Source organism: Spodoptera frugiperda, chromosome 29 (genome assembly GCF_023101765.2).
Source record: "Spodoptera frugiperda isolate SF20-4 chromosome 29, AGI-APGP_CSIRO_Sfru_2.0, whole genome shotgun sequence".
NCBI lineage: Eukaryota > Metazoa > Arthropoda > Insecta > Lepidoptera > Noctuidae > Spodoptera > Spodoptera frugiperda.
The window spans coordinates 2095043-2111799 of NC_064240.1; the positions used below are offsets into that span (position 1 = coordinate 2095043).

The 16757-nt window shown below is 34.3% G+C and overlaps 1 protein-coding gene across 3 annotated transcripts in view; it reads right to left on the reverse strand.

The window, feature by feature from the left end:
- LOC118268162 (tolloid-like protein 1) overlaps window positions 1–16757 on the reverse strand; it is a 117668-nt gene that overhangs the window by 33542 nt on the left and 67369 nt on the right. For all 3 annotated transcript variants that reach the window (XM_035582491.2, XM_035582492.2, XM_035582490.2), the window contains exons 3-5: window positions 5630–5877; window positions 4288–4844; window positions 1077–1383 (exon numbers count right to left, since the gene is read on the reverse strand). In XM_035582491.2, coding sequence (XP_035438384.2) covers window positions 1077–1383; window positions 4288–4844; window positions 5630–5877 — 1112 coding nt within the window. The remainder of the gene's footprint in view (window positions 1–1076; window positions 1384–4287; window positions 4845–5629; window positions 5878–16757) is intronic.

Below are 16757 nucleotides of genomic sequence, written 5' to 3' on the forward strand. Positions count from 1 at the left end.
AATATACATCTACTTTTCACTTTTGTAATAAGGGGTGAGCCTATTGCCATATTATATTGGGGACAATTCCAGACTCCGTACTGCTACTGAGATTTTTTTCGAAAAACTGAAAAAAGCCCATTAATACTTTGCCCGATCCGGGAATGGAACCCAAGACTAACCAGGCAGTCATTATGCTAACAGCATATTGTTTGTAATATTTTTTTAGTCTAAGCAAATGTACTTAAGTGATCCTTATGTTCTTTCTATTGTGTAAAACTGTGTCAACTGCAATCAAACTATGTTTGTAATCAACAAAACACCTCCAAGAACCAGTGATTTCAGCAATTCCATAATCAGTTATTATGCAGATGATTCAATGAGAATGCCTTAAGCAAGGGTCCCAATCACCGGATTAACATAATTGCTGGTAATTGATTTTAATCGCTGACAACGCGGTAACAAAGCTTAAATTGGAATGTCTTAGTCATCTACATGCAGTTTAATTATATTGCCGAGATAAATGATGGCGGTCGGAGAGTTGAACTCGTGCCTTCCGAGAAGTTCCGTAAGATTCTCGATTTCGAATTGATTTGTGATATTTGCCCACAGTATTTGCCTTTGGTTTTCTATAGGTGTATGTTTATAATGTATTGTTTTGTAGTAAAGATACATAAGTTTAGTATTATGATATATATAAGTAGAATTCTAAATTTGGAATTGTTAAATAACTTTTAAGTAATTTACAAGTATGGTGGATTAATCGTGTACCGTGTGTAGTTAGTGAGTAAGAAATTAATTCATAGCTTAGAAAATCGACAAATGAATTTTTCTATATTAGTTTGCCAATGCATAATTAATTATTATGTTTTTCGGCTTACTCACGCAATTATTTGACGAGGAACTCGACTAGTTTCAAGCCATGCTAGAGGCTCATATTCTTGAGCAGCATTCCGCGACGTGTGTCGCCGTGTCGTGTGTGATGTATATATATATAGCCTCTAGCATGACTTGTAGAGATCCTCGTCAAATAATTACGTGTTAAAAATAGTTATAGAATAAATAATTATATATGTATTCAAAATATAATCCCTTACCTCACTGCCATTATAATAATTACTTTCAACCGCTTCTAAGTCATCAGTATCGTTGCGAAAAAACCAATTGTCAAAGTTTTGCGTTCCTGTCTCATTCACAATGTTCTTTGGAGGCGGTTTCACTTCGAATCTCTCTTCGAACTCATGTTCAGGGATTTCGAACTTCTTCTCTGTTCTGAATTCTCCGCTGCTGTGCTTCTTGTGGTGACGAAAAAACTTTTTCCTTACAAATTGGGAGGTCGTTTTGTTTTCAGAAGAGTTTAGCGTATTCTGTCCCGCTCTCTCGCTTGAGTGGATATTTCTGAGCCTGAAATGCAAAATTCATTTTTAAACTAGTTTGTTAGTGTGACTAACCGCTATTATTCGTATGATTATTTATTGAGCGAGAAATTTTGTGTGATTTTGTAACATAGATGACTTTCACAGGATTCGAAGTTGTGCGTTATTTTGGGGGACAGTTACAACCATCCTTCACACTTATTTACCCCTCTAATTACCCAAGTAATAGAGGCCCAATTACTCCGCCTTCCCAATCATCCAAATTCTCGATTACCCTTAAATTCCTAACCCCAAAAGGCCGGTAACGAACTTGGAACGTCACTGGTGTTTCGAGTGTCCATGGACGACGGCGATTGCTTACCATCAGGTGATCCGTCTGCTCGTATACCGGCCTTCCGTCTGCTCCATTTATCGGTTTATACCATAAAAAAGCACTGAACATAACTGTGACAAAGGGTGTGTATCTAATAGCAGTATACAATTATTAACTTCTTCAAATTACAATTAATCTTTAAGATAAGTAAATATCTCGATTCTAAAATAAAGGAAAAAATTACAAGCTCATTAAGTCTTATTAGAAGGAAAGCAAATAGATAAGGAAAGCAGATCGTAAGCCAAGAAGACTCGTTTAAACAAAGTTAATGAATGGACTTACTAAGGCTATGCAGATTGCAAATCTAAATGCACTGCATTTCTTAGTGCAACGTCTGTGATTTTAGACTCATTGAGGAAGCTACATTTTGTAAGAACTTTAGAAAAGATTCTGCTATTTGGAGTGATTGGTTTGGATTCGCTAGATCAAGTTGAATATATTTGCTAAGTGTGAGTTAGCGTTATATGGTGGACTATTGTATACATAAACACAGGAACAATGAGATGGATGGGTCATATTATTCTTTTTAAGAAAGAAACGTTGTACATAGTACATTTAGTGCAAGATATTTATACCCAACAAAGATTCTACAAAGGTAGCTTCGTTGTCAAACGTTGAAAGCATAACTTTAAACCTTGCTGAGCAGAGGAAGCGCTAAAAAGTGAACGAAATTTAAATGGCAGCATAACTCTTAGAGATTCAAATTTTATAGGAAAGGAAGAAGATCTAGTCTGCAATTACGAGACGAGGCTTATTCATAGGATTCAATAGAGTTTTTAGTCCCCATCCTTTGGTCGACGGCGAAGTAAAAAGTGCGCGGTGAACAGACACTAATGACTCTTTATTAAGACACGATATGGATGGTTACATAATTTTGGTATGGAAACTTTATCGTGAAAAAAACTACTTGAACGAGTAGAATTTTTTTTGATCTTCTATATGGTAAAATTAAGACGTCTTCGAGTTTAGTATGTGTGGTATGATTAATATGTGTATGTTTTTTTCAAATTATTAGGTTAATAAGTTTATATTTGGGAACTATAGGATCAGATTTAATACTTATGGAATAAAGAAATCATAAAAACGGCTACACCCAGATAAGTGTTTGCAATTTTCAGGACTTGTTTTGTTTGAGTATAAAAGATCGTTGGTTATTAACACATTGAACGCCGTGGTGGTCACCGGTGACCGATGTTAGCGGAGGATTTGCCTTCAAGAGTTTTCTATTGGCAGTCAAAGACTTAATGAAACGCTTCCACTTTCTTATTTAAAACATATAATTTTACATTATTGTAATGACAAAATGTGTGATATTGCTAAAAAGTTAGCCTAAGTCACAAAGAAAGCCCTAACTTGTTGACATCTAAACCTTTTATTATTGAAAATGAAGTAATAGGAATAAATTGTTTGTGACGTCAGATACGAGGAAAATGGGGGCAAATCAAATTGTTTAGTAATTCGATTGAGATGGTAGAATCCAGATATAAATCACGAATCAATGTTCTTAGTTTACAAGGATACGGTTTCTTATTCATTTAAGGTAAGTATGTTTTATACCTTCATACGTGGAGGTATGTCTACTTATGTTTTTTTTAGTCGGCTTGATATTTTCGCACTATCTGGATGCGGTATCTACCGTCATGTTTGTTTGGTTATAATGTTGGAAACAAACGAAATGAAACAATTCGCATGCACGTAGGACACGACTGCCGCGTCGCACCTCATCGCATTGGATTCGCGTATAATTGTATTCACTTCTAGACCGTGCCTTGCGTATGATTGTCTTATCAATTATTACGTTTCAATTTCAAAATGTTTAAGGGACATTGCCATGCCAAAAAATCATTGCTCAACACACTAGGATTTTCTCATGTGTCGTGGACATTTTACGAACATACGATTTCACATGCACCTAAACCCGAAACAACGATTTGCGGATCACACAAAAAATTGCTCCGTGCGGGAATCGAACCCGCTACACATTATGCGGCAACAACATACTGAAATTGTATTCAAAAGAAAAATAAAGATCTTTTTTTATTTCTAAAAACCTAAAGCAATATAAAAGATGTTGAGAGCTCGTTAAGAGTGAATTTAATTATACAGCATTTAATAAATAAGAATTTTATTCCATCTCCCTAGATTTCTCATTCCGTTGCACTCGTAAGATAAATTAAAATGAGCAAGAAATGTGAGAATAGTATCCTAGGTATATTAATAAACGTTAAGCAGGAATTTATGAAGGAAATATTCTCCCTTAACTTGTATTCATAATTATAAACTACAGTATGAACTAAAGTTTCGTGTTTGCTACGTGTTTATACAAGAACATCGTGTTAATAAATGATGTTAATTTACTAAAATCTCACATTAGGTAAGTAATTATCTATCTTAGTTTTAAAACATTTTGGCAAGCAAAAAATGTAAGACCGGATAGATGTAAGCAAGTAACGTTTCTATAATATAATAGTAGAAATTTTGAATTATAAAATAGATTAGAGAATATATTTGAAGGATTAAAAGAATAGTAGAAAAGAAGAATGGAAGTCAAAGCCATACCGTCTTCCATTACCGTGTCTCCGTCTCCTCCGCCGGTACCGTCTCCCGCCAGTCTCATCCATCAGGTTCTGCAGACTCTCCGTCGGCCGCAGCAAGTTAGGCTCTGACAACTTCCCATCTTCTAAATCTGTCTTGTTTATCAATTTCTCTTCGTCCTGCTCGCTCGACGGCAAAACCCCATTAGTGGGAGCAGGAGCCACAGTGATGTTATCAGGCATATCCTTGAACTTGATGTTATTTTTAGAATCTCCCGTAATCTCTCTACTGTTGCTCTGAATCTTATTGGTGATCTCATCCATTTTGTTAGAAACATTAGTGATTTGTAGATTAGGATAGAACTCGTCTAAATTAAGTATGTGGTTCGTCGATACGTTTACAACTAGGACGCCGTCTTGTTCCAAGCTCTCTGACTCGGTCAGGTTATCCTGTACCGTTGTTTGGTTCAAGTGGTCCGATTTCGTTTGATTAAACGAATTAGTGTAATTATCTAACATTTCATCTGGAGGTAATTTGCCGTTTTTTAACAACAGCGATTTGTCTAAGCCTGGAGGCAAAGCCTGAAATAGAAAATGTTCCATTAAACAAAGTGGTACAGTAAAATTGACAATAGACTACCAATTCAACCTTTCAAGTAAATTGTTTATCTTAAACAACCAATCGGTAGATGGCTAGGATGGCAGGTAGGCACGGTTCAATTTAAAAGCACAAAATAAATTGCCAACATAAGAAACACTTTATCAAAAAATTAAGTGTGTTGGCATCCATATTTCTCGGCATTTTGAATATTAGAATTTCTTACAAAATGCGCCAGCAACAGGTGGTGATCGAAGTTAGTGCCTGCGTAAGACAAGCCATTGCTTTCATAATATTTTTGATCACGCAAACTTCAGAGAATTTATCAAAAATAATTTTATCGAGTTTACAGAATTCTTAACGATTTGAGTAATTACATGAGTTTCCATAAGTTTAAAAAGTAACTTTTAAATATTTATATATTTAAACATTATTAGGCATAAAATTTTGTATCAATTTTTTTTTGCAATTTAGTTTTAAGAGCTGTCAGAAACTGCTACTTAAAAACTCTTTGGAACTCCTTCCATGATTTTAAACGTTTATCTCTTTAGGGCGATTTACAACCTGAGGTGTGCTATGTAGCTATGCTGCGGAGATTTAATATGCTAAGCTATAGCGCACATACATAGCACGCATCAATATCATTAAACCTATTTCCACCAGTGCTAAGCTATGTGTACCAATGAATATGATGGGTGGAAGCAATCCAAACGCATCCACAGCAACATAGCAAAGCACATCTCTGGTAAAAAAGCACCCATATTCATACCTTCGTCATCAACACAGCTTCATTGTACTTCTTAGGTTTCTCCTGCGACAACGGTAGAGGTTGTTTGGTCCTCTTCCTCAGTATGTCTGGTAGTCCCTCCTCCTCTACCTGCAGTCCCTCTAATAGCACCTCTTTCTTCAACCTCTCCACTTCTTCTTGAAGAGATTTATTTATCTTGTTAACGGGGGCACTCGTTGGCGGCTTGAAGTAGTCCACGTTTGGTATTGCAATGTCCCCTTGGAAGTTATCTGTGGACAAAGAAAATTGTGTTCATTTAAGTATTTTGCTAAAGGTATGTAGATGATAGTGATTATGTTAGTTGGGTGGTAATGATGGTAAGTTTGATTGGGCTTAGTTGCAATAAGTTGTGAAAGATGGAAAGGATCTTTCAGTTGGGATAGTATGAAGTCAGGATCAAATTTATATTTGCCTTTGTTAGCATACTTCTTTTTTGAATTGGTTCCGATTAATGATTCGCGAGGAATAGAAATGCAGGTATCTTTATTACTACAATTCTGCATACAATTTTAACACAACATTAGCAAAGTTTTTATTCAAATATAATAAATACATAAAGGGTATGACTCAAAGCTGCGCATAATAAAAACAAAATAATAAGAGCAAGGTTATAAAAATAATAACTTGTTACTTGTTAGTGATAAATAAATCGCTCTATCGTTGAAATAACAATTCGTTCGAAGATAAATATTTACATTACGTATTCATAACCCACAGAAAATATTTTAATTTAATACAATTTTATCCTACAATTATAAACATAAAATAATACGATAATATAAAATAAGATCTTGTAAATGAAACTGAAAATCATAATAAACATTTATGTTTGAAATTCCATTAAAATGTATTTTTATTTATTAAAAAATTTGAATAATAATTTTCGTTAATTTTTTTGATCCATTTGTGTTCCGATCTGGTGTGCAGTTGATATTTTTTTATTCTCAGTTCAGGGCAATATTAATAAAAAATATCAATCCATATTTTTATGTTTGGTAAATTCGATGGAATGAAATGATGATGATGAGTTTTTATTTAATTCATACAATACATGTTATTCAGTTTTAAAGGACTTGTTTCGTAATGTTTAGATAGCTGCTATGTATTCTGGTACATATAACTTTAAATTAAGAACGTTTTTTGTATGCATATGTATCTGTCACATACCTAAGTTTTTCGGGCACTTATATGAAGGTGGTGAAACAGGCGCTAAGAGTTAGTTTTATATATATAATCATATTTAATGATACACATAGCGTAGCACTGGTGGAAACAAACTCAGCTAAACTAGATTTTTTATATGGAAAAATGCGTGCTATGGATGGCTTCCCTACTATCGATGAGCCACCTACTCAAGCTGCGCACAGCTACATAGCTAAGTATCGGTGGAAACAGTCACATAGTTCCACAGCTTAGCTATTACATCTTCGTAGCATATCTCTGGTAAACCTAGCACATCTTTGGTGGAAAAGCACACTAATACTTAATCAGCTGTACCTTATATTGAGAGTACATCACGTACGTATGTGTCTTAACAGCCAATGGGCATCGAGATTGCATTTAAACCTCATACTATTATAATATAACAGATGTATGGCAGCCATTAAAGTTAGGTAGCTAGTTACTAGTCCACCGCAATGCGACTCTCCGTTGCTTGCTATCCAATTACGGAATACATTTTTTATCGGACCGGCTTGCATAATCTACATAGATTTTGTATTTAGTGTTTTTTAAACGTCTCTTGTGTACCGTTTTACGGAATAGTGTAAGAGAATAATATTGTCGGATAAATTAAATAATGAATAGTTTCATTGATTATGTTGTTGTTTGTATTTTATGTATGTAGATATGTATATTTTGTATTTCAGAATCCTTCTAGCATTACATATCATGCGTGCCTCCTGTCTCTATATCCCCTTAAGATAGACTGGGAAAAAGTGCCCTAGGCATTAAGTCCGCCTTGAGCTATTATATGTGCAAAAGTATATCAATAAGTTTCGGAGAAATCGAAGGACATGAGAGGGATTCGGATAATTTCATCCGTTTGCCTTATTAAATTACACGTGTTAATATTAAGCCATATGAATATTCATTCGTGTGGACCATTTATAAACTACCATCATTTGTATATAGGTACTATAGTTTCAGCTTACCTCATAGGAAAACGGTGAAGTAGTGAGTCTAGGCACTTGTATAAAATAGAACGATAATTTAACAAATTGTAAAGAAATTCTTATGTTCAACTAAAACAACAATGACTTCAATTCAATTTCCTAGACCGAAAATAAATCACAATGCATCCGACCACACGTCATCATCGTTCCAAATTCAAATTTAGCGGAACGCGTCACCGATTGCATGCAGCCATTAACAACAGCGTACATCTGCTGCGATCATAAAATTTAATCGCCGACCCGTGTCTATGTCCCAGATGTTGCCTAACGCTGGCTGGCAACTAATTAATTGCGTATGTATGCTTACACGGCGCGTATTGGACATGACGGTTTACGATAGTACCGCCGCATGAATATTCATGGTGTGGCCATGTTTGAGGATTGAATTTGATTATGGCGCCCGACTTAGGTTTCGCGTACGTTGTTCAAATCAGCTGTTAATTTAATTAACGTTTGTCATGGATTTAATGTTGTTTTAATTTGTTTTTATTGAGTTGGTTAGTTGTTGTTTATGTTAGTTAGGTATTTGTGAGGTGGGATAATAATTTTGACGTATTAGTGGGTTAGTAAGAACTGTTTTAATTACTCTTTAAGTAATATGTTTTTCTGTATATGAAGAATATATAGAGTAAGTGAATAGAAACCATTTCAGGTTTGTTGATAAATTGATTTTTAGATCCTATAAAAACACCAACCCCACAAAAAATATCATTTTCTAAAACACATAATTAATAATCATTTGCATAAAATACATAAAATAAAGATAACTTTAAAAACTAGAACCTCGCAACACCATAATGGTAGAACAACTCGCTACGTAGCTGCTACGCAAACACTTCGTAGCACTCGACATGAGTTTGGTTAGTGCTACACTCGCGACGCCCGCTACGCTCGTAGCGCGTAGGCCGTATTGAAGAATACTACTATAATAACTATTTACATAGAATAATGTTTGTTGATGACTTGGGAATTATTATTAGACTTTTTTTAAACGTTGCCAAACACTAGGTTTTTCTCCTGTGTCGTGGGTGCGTTTACAGACAAGTTCACATACACATCACACCCAGACCCAAAACAACAATTTGTGGATTATATAAAGAGTTGCTCCGTGCGGCAATCGAACCCGCTACACGTTGCCTGGCCACCACGCAGACCGTGCAAACGATTATAATCGATTATTATTTAATGAGAATTCATACCTATATGTGGACAATTAGGTATTACTTGCAGAAGTAAATATACTTCACGTAGATATATATATATAATGTTTATTTTCTTACATTAATCTCATTGTTCTATTACAATTCGCAACACTATTTAATCGGCGAGCTGCATTGTATGTAATCTGCATACAATCGATTACTAAAGCTAGATTCTACTAAAGATGTTCTGATTATGGTATTTGTGGGGAAATTGAATACTAAATACTATCTTAGAATTGAAGCAATTTTATCCTTACTTTTTAATTAAGTACTACTGTTGAATACGTGATCGCGGTATTGAGTTTTTTTATGGTTCTGAATTTAATTATAAATTGCGTTTTTTACAAAAGCCGTAAGACGTTTATCGGTAAAAAAAAAATTTCACAATAAAATCAAGGATTCCGATAGTTATACTCTTAAAGCCGAAAGCAAATATGCTTTTCAGTCAGCTCAAAATATGCTCATAATATACTAAACAATCGTAAAATGGAACAAACAATAAAAAAAATGTCCCATAAAAATATGATTTTACTTCTCAATTCCTATCCTATCGTTTCCAAGTAAAATATACCTGGCCGCAATTCAAGCCACTATATTTTTCTTATTCCAATTTTAAAATATTTCAATATGACGGATATTTATTTCGAATAGCCCCGGGATCGGTACACGATCCTTGACGGTTTCAGGGCTGCCACGAAACTAGAATATTTTTATTTATTTATTTTTTTAACTAAAATACGAATGACGAATTGGGTTTCTTGCTCATTCTTCTCCATTCGAAGCTACACTTTGGAACGAGCAACTAGCTTCACTGACGGACAGACTGACAGACTATTATTGGAATAAATGATTTGACTTTGACTTTGAAAAGTAAAGGTTTAATAAGCATCAAGTTGGTTCGTTCAATATACTTGTAATTCATTCACATTTCGTTTAATAATATCTAAAAAGCAATATTGATAGTTTAAAAAGATTTTCCATGATTATAATATAACCTGAACAATTTTATATATCTTTTTATAAGAAAAAGTATAGATAAAATACTTACACTTAATGGAAAATGGAATAAAGAGTAGTTCAAATAAAACTAAAGAAAAGGGTTAAAAGTTTTTTTTCTAAACTGTTGAGCTAAGACTAAAATGGATTTTGATTGAATAGAACATTTTAGAATTGTTAGACCTTTTAAGAATCAAAGACTTTTAATTTTTTTTTAAACTTTTTCAAAATTTCAACAATAGATTCCACCACGCAATTAGTGATTTATTTGAATTAGTAATTTTGAAATAAATGGTTTTCAAGAAAATCCATTTGTGATTTTTTTGATAATTCGTCTTTGAATAAGTTTTAAAAGTTATTTGAATGCTTAGTCAAATATTCAAACCCCCACTTACCACTTTGAAACATTTCTTTTTATTGAACGACGATGACGAGGTAAAGTTATATTTAATTGAACTAAGTACTAATGTCTTAAATTCTTATAAACAAAGAGATTAGAAACCATTATTTCTTTAAAAACATAATAAATAAAAGACAATTTGTATTCACGTTCTTATATACATTTAACAACTTACTCAATATTAAACAAGTTGAATAAGACAATATTAAACAACTGGGAATCGAAACCTACTAATTGACCGATCAAATTAATGTAATTTTATTATAACATTTGAGAGACGTACTAAATTACTAGCGCGACAACTGTCGCGTCGTGTGTCGCAGAGTGCTGCTCATGAATATGAGCTCCTAGCATGGCTTGAAACTAGTCGTTTCTCATCAAACAGTTACGTGAGTAAGCCGATAACGTAATAATCAAATTATTGAAACTGAAATAAACTACATTATTTGACTTTTACTATATTTCAACAACGAAAGATATTATACATGCGTTAGCATTCCACACATAAAATATGATGTAAGCCGCCAACCCTAGCCACATTTCACCATTCACATAGGTGGCAAGGCAGCCAATCCCCGTTCAGAGCGCGCAGACGGGTCGTAGGTGATACACTATCATATACTAACATCAAAGAATGATCGCAATTTTCAAACGGTAACATTGCACACCTTATGGAGATTTTGATACATACCATAAGAATGTTGTTTTAGGTTACAAGATTAGCTTAATGCCCAAATACTATAAGAGTGGGAGAACCATGCTTCGGCACGAATGGGCTGGTTCGACCGGAGTGAAACGACTTTACAGAAAACCGACGTGAAACAACGCTTGTGTTGTGTTTAGTTGTGTGAGTGATGTTACCGGAGGCCCAATTACCCTTCCCAATCTTCCTAATCCCCGATTCCCAACAACCTTTAAATTTCTAACCCCCAAAAGACTGGCAACGCACTTGTAACGCCTTTGGTGTTTCGGGTGTCCATGAACGACGCTTGCTTAAGCGAATGATTACGTAAGTATTTTGAGATTATCTCAGAGATATTTATGAACAAATAAACACTACATTCCACACCAAGTAGTAATTAAATAAGTTGTACAGTGTAAAAGCTTAACAAGGCACAATGAATTCCACAACTGTGTAAATAAAGTCTAAATTTCAACTAACTTAGATAAAGTACAAACAAAACTTAGATTAAGTAGACTAAAACCTAAATAGAAAAGGGAGATTGGGACACGAGACGCTACAAAAGTTACTAGAATCTTCCAGTCCAAAGGTTTATAAAACCGGAATTACTAACAAAAGTTGTAAAAAGAAAAAGTGAGTATTTGTCCTAGAAAGTTACACATATTAATAAAAAAAAAATACGTTACTCCACAATAGGGTGTCTCCTGTGTCGTGGTTGTGTTTACAAATATATAATTTCACATACATATTACACCCAAACCAAGTCAGACAATTTGTGGATCACACAAAGTGTTGTTCCGTATGGGTATCGAACCCGCGACACGTTACACTGCAGCCGGTTGCCTGGCCACCGCACCAACCGTGCAGTCAAGTCAGAATTGCCTTGTAAGATTGAAAGATATGTATTTTACGAGAGAACGGAATTCACAAGTAACTATTTTGACTCATTCAATTAATAACACACTACATGATCATTACTTCGGTACTGCCTGTAAAAAAAAACTTATTTTCACATTTCTTAAATATGGTCATTTTTTCTATCTCATCTACAGGTTAGGTATACGTTGCTTAACTAACTTAATTAAAGTTGCTTCAAACCAACCACTATAATTAGTCTTTACTTAATATATAAAATACATAATCTCATTATGAATAGTTCAAGTCTAAATCAAACTCTTTCATAACTGGAGCACATTATACAAATCTCGTTAACAACGAACTGCCTGCACCAGTTTAAGCTAGTTAAATCCAGTATTATCCGCTTATAACCGGTAATGTGCATCTAAGTGACGGCCCCGTTTTGTTTAAGGTTTCTTTGGCACTGTATTTTAACGATGAAAGCTTTTAGAATTTCAAATTATGAATTTAGCTGATAATATAATTAATCCTATTGTATTCGCTGTTACTGAGTAAAAAATACTGTTTTTTAACCGATTTCAAAAAACAGAGGTTCTCAGTTTGACTTGTATGTTTCTTCGTATGTATGTTTGTTCGCGATTATATCGCGTTTAGCAACAGATTTTAATGAGGTTTTCAGCATACTATTTTTCAAAATTACGAGAAGGCTTTTCGTATATTACCCGACTTAAAAAAATAGCGGTTCGCACTTTATCTTTTGAAAACGTTTCTCTTTCTATAAAGTTTTATTATACCCTCTACTATTTGATGAATAGCCACATTACTTACATTACAGATAGCTTAGATAATTAATCAAATCATAACTTAAATACCAAATATATAACCTACATATTCTCAAAACACAACACAGCCATAACCACACACAAAACATTAAACTACATAAAGCTACTGAACCAGCTCTTTAACTTAAACACTCGTAACTAAACCACACATACACAGACGAAACTAACTTTACAGCTAGATAAAATGGCCTTAGAAACTGCGAGGCTAACTGCGAGGTATCCCTGTATTCATCAGCCAGGCAGTATGTAATAGCTTTGTTGCAACGGAACTCAGAACTCAAAGGCACGCGTCTTTTCAAGCAAAGATGGGGAGATGTGTGGTGCAGTACAAGATGAGGACCATTGCCTGAATGAGCATTGAGGTTGTACGCTTTTTATTTTTCGAGTCGGAAAATTGTTTAGTTTTGTGTTTTAGGTTTTTTATAGAGTTGTTGTTAGATGTAGTTTGTAGTATTGGAGGTTTGTGTTTTAATGCTTATTAAAAAAGTAAATGATTTTGTTCGAGTAATTTTTGTTATCCAAAAATCGGTGACTCCATGTCAGGATTGGCGACTGAACGGTTGGCGCGGTAACTGAGCAACTAGCTGCCATGCAATGTGGAGCGGGTTCAATTCCCGCATGGAACACAACTCTTTGTGTGATGTGCAAATAGGGATGATGACGGGGTATGAAAATTAAAAATCTAATTAGTCCGTCAGTTAGGTAATGAAAAAATATACCAAATTAATGATCATGTAGACACGTATTTTTTTATTTTGTCATATAAGATAACAATACTTAGATAACACGAATCAAAGTATAGGAGTGGGAGCTAACTACGTCACTATAGAGTATAAAACGTGCTCTAAAGTGACGTCACGCGATATTTCAAATCGATATATCTTTGAAAGTATTTGTTTCCGTAAGAAAATAAAAAATACGTGTCTAATATTTTAAAATAATCTACAAGACGGACATTAAAATAAAAATTAGTCATCTACCCTATTGTTGTTTCGGGTCTGGGTGTCATGTGTATGTTTGCAAACGCACCTATGATACCGGAGAAAATCCCAGTGAGGGGCAGCGTTTTTTTTAACTATGGAATATGTTACTATCGAATTTCTGAGTAATTAAACATGGTGAAGTCTCATATCAAAGACCAAGATTCACTTTAGGAGCTACCTGAGCCAACGGAGTAAGTAATATAATTACCAAAAATGATATTATAACTTGACCTGCAACAGAAAAGGACAAAACATAACTCTTTGAAAATTTTGCCCCCCCTTAAGCAAGACTAGAGAAACACTTTACACAATTTTACACTGAATCAAGTGGAAGAAAAGAAACAAATTGTCGAAGAAAAGTTCGCAACATGTTCTCGTATGTAAAACTTGAGCTATAACAAGTTATGGAGTGCATTACTCACCGGCTATGGGAGGTGGCAGCTCAATGAATTCTTACAAAGTTGCCGACTAGTTTAAACGGTTTTGTTGAGCTAGATAATGCGACTTTATAATGCATTTTTCATCAATTTTATATACTTAGGTATTATGTAATGTTTTATGATCGATGTCTGATCGATATAGGCATTATCATAATTGATCATGTAGTATCCAAACATATTTGTCCTCCTTCTCTCGCAAAGTATCTTTCAATCTTCAAGACAATAATTATAATATTAGTAGTGTTCGCTCTGGGTATACATTTTTAACTAGACTTTGGAACGAACCTAGCTTCACTGATAGACAGAATAACAGACAGAATTTGACATTTCAAAAATGCCTAATAAAGGGTTAATTGTAATAAATGCTTTGACTTTGCACTGTCCACAGTCCTATGCATTATTATGACTGGAAGAATTGTACGATTTTCATTCTACCTACCTACTCCTAGTCGCACACACTTAAAAAACAAAACAATCAAAACGAAACAATCCTTACGCATAGCATTTATTTACCTCCAATAAAAAGTCAGGTCACTCGACAATTCGACACTCGAGATACAAACATTATGTATTGTTACTCAAAATACTACGCTACAAGCCCGGTTCACACGCGGATCTCACGTAAGCCCGCGCCAATTTTCAATAGACACGCGATCAGAAAGAAATTGCTCTCGTTTGTTTTCAGACTTAACACACCTAAACCTTTTTTGTGACATGTTTCGTACACCTCTTTCTATTTTCTTAACAAATATTTAGAGAGTACTTTCGTCCAAAAAATATCTGTTGCGAAATAAAAGGGCCAGTGTAACGTGACCTCCCTTCGTCCCCGCTCTCATTTGGATTATGAACAAAGAGGGGAATGTGGTTGTTTGTTAGGGCTCCTACTATATTGGATATTATTTTCGTCACAAAGATGTCTATGATTGGAGATTCTTTTGTGACTTAGTCGTATTTGTGTAGACGCAGAATATCGTGGAGGGTATGTAATATAAATGTGTTGCTTGTGTTAATATGGTTCTGGACACAAGTGGATTACTGAGAAGCAGTATTGGAGGAGTGGTTCGAAATTAGACAAGTAATTTATGTTAGTTTTTATGTAATACGAGTAGTACATTAGTGTTGTTCTAATAACATTATCTGCCGTATTCAGCTTATACTATATTTTTATAATAACTACTACACAAAATTAACTAATAATTACGGTTCACAGAGGGATTCTTCCTCATGAGCAGAGTGCGCAGGTGACTCGAAACTAGTAGAGTTTTTCTCCAATAATGCTCGTGAGTAAACCATGACTTTTAGTTAATTACTTAAACTATTCCTCAGTAATGATTTTGCTCTGAAAACAATTGCTAAGGATTGAATTATGTAATCATTAAATGACTCTGAGTATGACGGTAAGATAACTTCATTGCTCGACCAAATCATTGAAATATTTAAACATTTATACGGTATTAAGAAAAGGATATAAGGTAAAACTAAAGTATTTATCATATATCTTCAGGGAAGAAGGTCATGTACGCTAATAAGTTTAATATTTAATTACAAACTCTTTGTTGCATGCAAAGAATAGCAGAGAGAATAAATTATTATGCCATAATTATTTTATGCAGAATGAGGATACTCTTTATGCCTTCTTTTTATGAATGTTATGTTTATCCTTTGTGGATAAAAACATTTGTAAATAGTGCATGAATTCGTTGTTATGTTACTAAGTTTTAAAGAAACCAAATACGGAATAAGGCTAAGTAACATTTAGGTATTAGAGTGCTTTTCCACTAGAGATATGTAGCTATGGGACGAAGATGAGCAGCAAAAGTATGCGATGTATCGATAGAAAGGAAGCCATCCATAGCACACATTTTTCAGTTTAAACCAAAACCAAGAACAAAACAGAAAATCATAAAACATTACGTATTAATTTTAATCCGAAACAAGAATACATGACTAAAATACAACACAATTTGCTTTGCAACACAGTTATTACAGCATAACCCCACACATACACTTAGGTATTACTTTCTACCCAAGTACTGACAAAACACATACGAACCTAGGCCTACAGTATACACACAGTACAAGTCCATACAAAGGAGCATGCTACTAGCAGGTCCTTTGTTACGCCATGCCACCAGGCTGCAGTGCACTGTGACGTCACTTCTGATTAATCTCAATACCACAGTATGTGTGTGTACGTCTAAATGTTCGTGCTTACATTAATGTGTATTTGTAAATGTTTATGAAGCTGTTGAGTTGATGTTTGAAATGTTATAACGTTTTTCTATTGGTTTCTAGTTAGTTAGTTTGATAGTCAATGGAAAGTGGGAATTTGGAGTTGGAAAACATATCCTAGATTGATTTATTTTAAAACGTTTTCCTACACCAGGATTTACTCCTGTGTCGTGGGTGCGTTTACAAACATACAAGTTCACATACACATGACACACAGACCTGAGACAACATAATAATAATTTGTGGATCACATAAATAGTGGTTCCATACAGGATATCGAACCCGCTACACGATGCGCGGA